Here is a 7,083-nt window from a genome sequence, read left to right as displayed (position 1 = left end):
CAAGAAACCATTCTTTTACCGACCCTGATAGTATTATAAAGACGTCGATAATGGCCAAACGTTTGATCTAGAAAGGCGTTAGACCGAACGAAGCATAGTTTATGTCTCCCGCAAAAAAAAATAGTTTATGTACTCCCTCCGTTTTTAAATATAAGTTTTTTAAAAGATTTCACTAAAGGTCTACATAAGAAACAAAATAAGTGAATCTATAGTCTAAAGTATGTCTATATACATACGTATGTAGTTTACTAGTGAAACATCTATAAAGACTTATATTTAGGAACGGAGGGAGTAGGTAAGACATCATTCTCGGTAAGTAGTTTGAACAATCATTTATTTTTCTTTATGTACAAATAAAAAACATTTAAATTATTAAAGTAACGATCTAAACGTTTTATATTTTTGAAAGGATGTACTTCCTCCGTCACAGTTTATAAGGCATGCACGTGTAACTAGGTCGTCAATTTAACTTATATAAGATATATTGTTTAACATAAAAATTATATTACTAGAAGATAAAACATTTAAAGTTTTTAATGATATATTTTTTGTAATATATGCCTCTCATTAAGTTGATTAGATATACATGCCGGACTTATAAACTGAAACGGAGGGAGTACTACTAGGTAAGACATCATTATTGACATGCAGGTCATGAATGTCAAGAGCACCTTGGTCATTCGGCTTACGAAGAAAGCTCCATGAGATTTAATATGTATACCATGCTGGATTATTTTGGTTTTGGTTATGTGTAGTACATTCTTTTATATTATTTCGAAGCCCAGTAAACGTATTTTCGATGAAAGAAAATGAAGGGTTCCATGTAGAGTAGCTCGGCGACCAGATGCTCGCTCTTCGGGGGTCATTTCATGCTGATCTTGTCGTTCAGGGCTAATTCTGTAAGAGCAATGCTATACCTAGAGGAGTTTTACGCGAGTTTTACATGCTGAGCTGAGGTGGAATGTATTGATCGGTGATTAAGATGAAACGGACCCCACTTCGAAAATGAGGGAAGATTAGTGAGAAGAAAGATCAGTCCGTAAAATTCCTGTAAAAAGTTTCCGTAAGCGTAGCATTTTTGATTCTGTAATCCATGCCTCGCCTGGGCATCGTAAACGTCGTCGCATCGCATCGCTACAAGAGCGGAAGCTCCCCGCGTCAGTGACTGCAACAATCGGGACACAGCGCACGCCGCGTCGTACCGTACGCACCCGTCCCGGCTCCCGAGTTGCTTGCACGAAACGCTGCGGCCTCGCCATCTCCACCTCGCGGTCACACCAGCTCAGCACTCAGCAGCTTCTGCTCCGCTCGCCTCCCTCCACCAGCAGCCAGCGACCGAGCGCCCGTCCGTCCGGTTCCATTCCGCTCTACTCACCGATAGGTGCCCCGTCCGCACGCCTCGACGCCGCGGCCGGCGAGCGAGCGAGCGAATGCCGGGGCTGTGGCTCTAGCGCCCCGCATCGCCGACGACGGACGGGGCGGGCGGCCATGAGGAAGCACCTGCCGCAGGCGGGCCGCCACCGGTGGCTGCGCTCGCTGCTGCTCGCGCTCCCGCTCCTCTCGCTCCCGATCCTCTACGCCGCGCTCGGGCCGGCGCGCCCGCCCTCCCCGCCGCGGCTCGGGGGGAGGCAGCAGCAGCAGCAGCAGCCCCTGCCGCCGCCCAGGCTGGCGTACCTCATCTCGGGCGGCCCCGGCGACGGCCCGCGGATCCGCCGGCTCCTAAGGGCGCTCTACCACCCCTGGAACTACTACCTCGTCGGGGTCTCGGGGGAGGAGGAGCGCGCGGATCTCGAGGCGTTCGTGCGCGGCGAGGAGGCGCCGCGGAGGTACGGCAACGTCCGGGTCGCCGCGGCGGGGGAGTGGCCCGTCGTCTCGCGCCGGGGCCCCACCGAGCTGGCCGCCACGCTCCACGGCGCCGCCCTGCTGCTCAGGGAGTTCGACGGGTGGAGCTGGTTCATCAATCTCAGCGCCTCCGACTACCCTCTCATGCCCCAAGATGGTAATTTCGCCTCCTTCCTGGATGGATTCACCCCCGATTAGCTTGCAATTTTAAGTGTCTTTTGCTTGTTAATTTTTAGAGTATCTACTACTAGTACACTTGTAGCTACCAAAACTACAGATTGTGCGCCTTCATTGTAGTGCTAGCTTGTTGTAGCTTCTCTTCATTTAGGAGCTATGGATTATGGACTTCTTTGTCTCACCTATCCGTTTCACCAAGCTTGGGTCTGCTATGGAGTAGTTCTCTACCGTCTGATATCTAGTTCTCCAAGTCGTAGTTGCCCTTTTGATGCTGCTCCATATGGCCTTCATTTGCTAGAACTCCTTACAGCCAGTATTTCTGTCATGTTTTAAAATAGTGCTATTTTGCCCTTTGGTGTAGTCCAGTAGTGCTAAAAGATAAGTGCAGACTGAATTTAGATTCATTACCATGTTCAACACACTGGCGATTCAGTTACATCTTGACATTTTTTTCGGAAACTTGGTGTGTCTGCGTAACTCTGCAACGACACTCAAACTGCACCAAGTAAATCAGTTGATAAATAACTTCAGAAGTGGGCCGTGATATTTTTCATTTCCCCATTCAGTTCCACTCCTTCATCTTCTATTTAAGTTTTTGTTTTTCACAATTTCCTAAACATTCCCCTCATAGACCTCCTAAAAGCAATGTGTCATTGATCGTTGGCAAAGCTATTTTTGTAACAGTACCATTTAAGATTTCCCATTTTTCTCCATACATCAGTTCAAGAACTAACTGACACCCTGTAGTGTGTATATTGTCAAAATGGATAGCAAAACAGTTCTGATCTCCTGCCCTGCTATATTGTGCACGGTTGGCCTCCTAGATTTCCACAATCACCAAAAGAAAATCTTTCTAAGTTCATCATATATGGTATTTCGGCTGTTGCCGTTGTCTCAATTAAATTGCAATAAATACTGCAGCATTGGTGTTCCTTTCGTCGAAAATATTGCAGTATTGGTTTTCCTTTCATAGAAAATACTAGAATTAATACTGAGGACTTAATGAGTAAGGTTGTTGGGCTAGACCGTATTGGTGTTCCTATCGTAGAAGATGTTGCGATGTGATAAAAAAGTAGTGAACTTCATCATTTTGTGTCAATTCTACTGGAATATTACTGATGTTACATCAACTCGAGTGGTGTGCTGTATGTCTATTTATAATATTGTTATGATTTTAAGGAACGAGTGTCAGAGCAAAGAGCCAAATATAGCTTGTACTTCTGGCCTCATTTACACTTCTTAATGTTATGTTAGGATTTTACGTACAATCATACAGTAGGAAGGACAAAGACAGACAGGAAGTACATGCAGCTGTTTAGGACATGAAACATAGCTTTTAGTAATTGCTAAGGTTTCTGTGAGTAAAGAGTCATGTTAGGAAAGGATAGGTGTCAGAGTTTGAATTAGACGAGGCCATGATGATTGAGTTAGCCGTGAGTCTCCTATATAAAGGACTGGCGACTGCTATGTACTCATGAAAGCCAAGCAAACGATAAGAAGGATTTTCCTAGCTATCTTTTCTGCCCTAGTTATCAATACAGTGCCAGACACGGCGCATGTCCACTTGCCAGTTTTTGGCCTAAGAGCTCCCCCAGGTCTTGACTAAGCCTTGAGCCCTTGAGATCCTGGAGCTTTATCACTTGAGGTTCATAATTTTTTACCTGGTTATTACAGCAAATTACTGACGTAGTCCTATATATTGATCACATTTATGGATTGCAGTGCTGTACCAAAGTAGTTAGTGTTACTTCTGAAACTAACCTACCTGTTCTTGCCCTTGACAGACCTCCTTCATATTTTCTCATATCTTCCAAGAGATCTGAACTTTATCGACCACACAAGCAATATTGGTTGGAAGGAGTAAGGATATTTATTTCGATGTGTTTCTTAGCCATTTGATATGTTCTTTGTCATGACTCTTTGGTTGCATGCGCAGGCATCAAAGGGCTAGACCAATCATCGTGGATCCAGCATTACAGATCTCAAACAAAACTGAGGTTGTGACAACAAAGGAGAAAAGAAGCATGCCTTCAGCTTTCAAAATATTTGTAGGTATTGTCTCATGCTTGTTTTGTACTTAACACGGTCGAAATATTCTGCACTAATTCAAAAATAACATTGATGTTGCCTATCACCTTCTATTTCTGTTAAGAGTACTGCCTTGAGTGCAATACTGATAGATTCCCATGCATTACTGTGGAATAAATTAGTACGGTATTCAAATCGTGTGCAAAGTTGGCCCTTGTGATATCGCTGTAGAATTACGACATTACTATAGTCATAATAACATGCTTTTTTCCTTCAAGAAAATGCAAAAAGTTTTGTGTTTTGTTGCATTGATGGAAAAAGAGAGTTTATGTACAAGCCCAGAGAAGGGTCACACCTGGAGTTACAACACAACACCCCTAAGTTGGAAGAAGTGCTGACCCACTGCCCCTGCTTTCGCCCATAGTTGGGCCTCAGCCCTGATAGTGTCAAGCAGGCTAGCAATGTGAGGCTGCGGGCTGTCGAAGATTCGTTTTGCAGAATTATGTATATTTTCCCTGATGCCACTGTTCACCTTTTCCAAATTTTGAGCTGTAACCGATGACCTTATTCTTCCGATGCAGGTTCGTCGTGGGTAATATTGAGCCGATCATTCCTGGAGTTTTGCATATTAGGATGGGACAACCTTCCTCGCACGCTCCTCATGTACTTCACCAATTTCCTGTCGTCCTCGGAGGGATACTTCCACACGGTGATCTGCAACTCAAAGTACTACCAGAACACCACCATCAACAACGATCTGCGTTTCATGGCGTGGGACAACCCCCCTCGGACGCACCCTCTCAACCTGACGGCTGAGTACTTCGACGCAATGGCGAACAGTGGGTTGCCATTTGCGCACTCTTTCACGCGTGACGATCCGGTCCTGGATATGATTGACACTGAGCTGTTGAGGCGAGTGCCCGATCGCTTCGCACCAGGTGGGTGGTGCCTGGGTAGCCCGGCGGGTGGCAAAGACCCTTGTGCCTTCTTTGGAAGGTCATTCGTTCTCAGGCCGGTGAACGGTTCGGGGAAGCTAGAGAAGTTGTTGTTGAAACTTTTGGAACCTGACAATTTCAGGCCTAAACAGTGTATATAACGCTCTTGTTACATGTAGCCAGCTTTTAGTATTTTGGTAGCGTGCGCTGTGCGGGGGCAAAAGTGTTCCTGAGGTGGTGGTTGGTTCTCATTGTTGTGGCGGTAGGCACAGTTACACGGCGTGCTTCTGTTGCTTGCAACTGGAAGCTGGAAGAGTGTCTGAAATCATACATGTACACACTTCATCTCCCATCTCTTCATGGATGTGCATACACAAATTACAGAAATCCATAATCAAGAGAGAACACAATCTGTTTATTAACATTGGCTTCTCTAGGGTTTCGTTTCTTTAGCCTTATAAACTTTGAAAATGGTTGTTTCAACAATAAATTGCCGTTAGCACGTATTCCCTTCATCTCATAAGATTTTACTAGGGGTTTTAAGGGGACTAGTACAAATGCCCGTGCGTTGCAACGGGCTATAAATTTAATAAAAGTTGGCCCTTGTATTTTTTTTATAATTAATTAATTTCTATGACTAACAGTTTCATTTGCAATTTTATTTTGTTAATTAATGATAGCATATGCATTAGAACATTATTTTTATCTTGCTGATATATGTGTTTACATTTGTAATCTAAGTGAGTCTTAATTTGATTGCAAACATATTAGACAGCTACATCGAAAATAATTAATTTATAAGTACATGCATACGAAATGTTCTAGGTTGCGTATCAATATCGATATTCTTAAAATAATAATTAGCAAAATAGTTTATATATATGAAAAATCAAAGCTCAACCATTTTTTATGTAAAGCTTGTATAAACAACATTGTATATTTTTTATACATTAGAAACATTTTTTTGCGTGTAACATCACAAACATTATTGAGTTTTGATGTCTAATTTTTTTAATATACATTTTACATATTTTGTATGCATCATTAATATTTTTATATACATGTTTTACATTATTAAAATACACAATTAACATTTTTGAAAAGTTCTATTATTTATATCTACTTTGTTCCATACACAATATATATTTTTGTATATGTTTTCTTATACACCGGAAACATTTTCCTATGCACATTTAAAGTCTTTTAAATACACGATCAATATTTTTCAAAATAAAAGAAATATATATTATTTATTGTCCATACGCATTGTACACTTTTTTGTCTACAAATTTGACATTTCTTTAATCCATGATTAACATGTGTGCAAAGTTTATCGAAATAAAGCCAAAAGAGAAAAAAAAAGAAAAAGTGCGAAATAAAAGAACAAAAAGGTTTGTACATTTTTTTTATTGTTCATACGCATTGTACATTTTTTTGTATATGTGGGAACTTTTATGTCTACAAATTTAACATTTCTTTAATCCATGATAACATGTGTGCAAAGTTTATCGAAATAAAGGCAAAAGTGAATTTTTTTTAGAAAAAGTGCGAAATAGAAGAAAAGGGTTGCAGTCGGGATCGAACCTGGGTGTCACGTCCAAGATGCGACTCTATCCTCAATTTGGCACGAAGGCCTCATCAGGGATAGAAGCGCATCTCGTCGTGTCGCAAGAATGGATATCGTTACAAGTACATGTACTGAAAAGAAGAGATATATATATATAGAATTGGCTTACACTCGTCACAAGCTACATCAGAGTCACATCAGTACAGTACATAATCATCAAGAGTAAGAGCAGGGCCCGACTACGGACGAAAACAAATGACAAAATAAAAACGACGTCCATCCTTGCTATCCCAGACTGCCGGCCTGGAACCCATCCTATATCGATGAAGGAGAAGAAGAAGAAGCAACTCCAAATGAACAATCAACGCGCTCGCGTCAAGTAACCTTTACATGTACCTGCAACTGGTGTTGTAGTAATCTGTGAGCCACAGGGGACTCAGCAATCTCATTTCCAAAGGTATCAAGACTAGCAAAGCTTAATGGATGAGGTATGGTTAAGTGGTGAGGTTGCAGCAGCGGCTAAGCACATATTTG

The 7,083-nt window shown here is 42.2% G+C and overlaps 1 protein-coding gene across 1 annotated transcript; it reads left to right on the top strand.

The window, feature by feature from the left end:
- The first annotated feature begins 1,168 nt into the window (after positions 1-1,168).
- Positions 1,169-5,174, top strand: LOC123449006 (beta-glucuronosyltransferase GlcAT14B-like). Its single transcript, XM_045126065.1, has 4 exons — positions 1,169-1,999; positions 3,804-3,879; positions 3,956-4,071; positions 4,629-5,174. Exons 1-4 carry the CDS (start codon positions 1,489-1,491, stop codon positions 5,141-5,143), a joined length of 1,218 nt encoding a protein of 405 aa, XP_044982000.1. The 5' UTR covers positions 1,169-1,488; the 3' UTR covers positions 5,144-5,174.
- The last annotated feature ends 1,909 nt before the right edge of the window (positions 5,175-7,083 follow it).

The sequence above is a fragment of the Hordeum vulgare genome, chromosome 4H (assembly GCF_904849725.1).
Source record: "Hordeum vulgare subsp. vulgare chromosome 4H, MorexV3_pseudomolecules_assembly, whole genome shotgun sequence".
NCBI classification, from domain to species: domain Eukaryota; kingdom Viridiplantae; phylum Streptophyta; class Magnoliopsida; order Poales; family Poaceae; genus Hordeum; species Hordeum vulgare.
This window is presented reverse-complemented; position numbering and strand designations above follow the sequence as displayed.

Excerpts from the sequence above, each read along its gene's own strand:
- LOC123449006 (XM_045126065.1), top strand. The coding sequence starts at position 1,489 with ATGAGGAAGCACCTGCCGCAGGCGGGCCGCCACCGGTGGCTGCGCTCG. Across the intron at positions 2,000-3,803 it reads CCCTCTCATGCCCCAAGATG|ACCTCCTTCATATTTTCTCA; the intron begins GTAATTTCGCCT and ends TGCCCTTGACAG. Across the intron at positions 3,880-3,955 it reads AGCAATATTGGTTGGAAGGA|GCATCAAAGGGCTAGACCAA; the intron begins GTAAGGATATTT and ends TTGCATGCGCAG.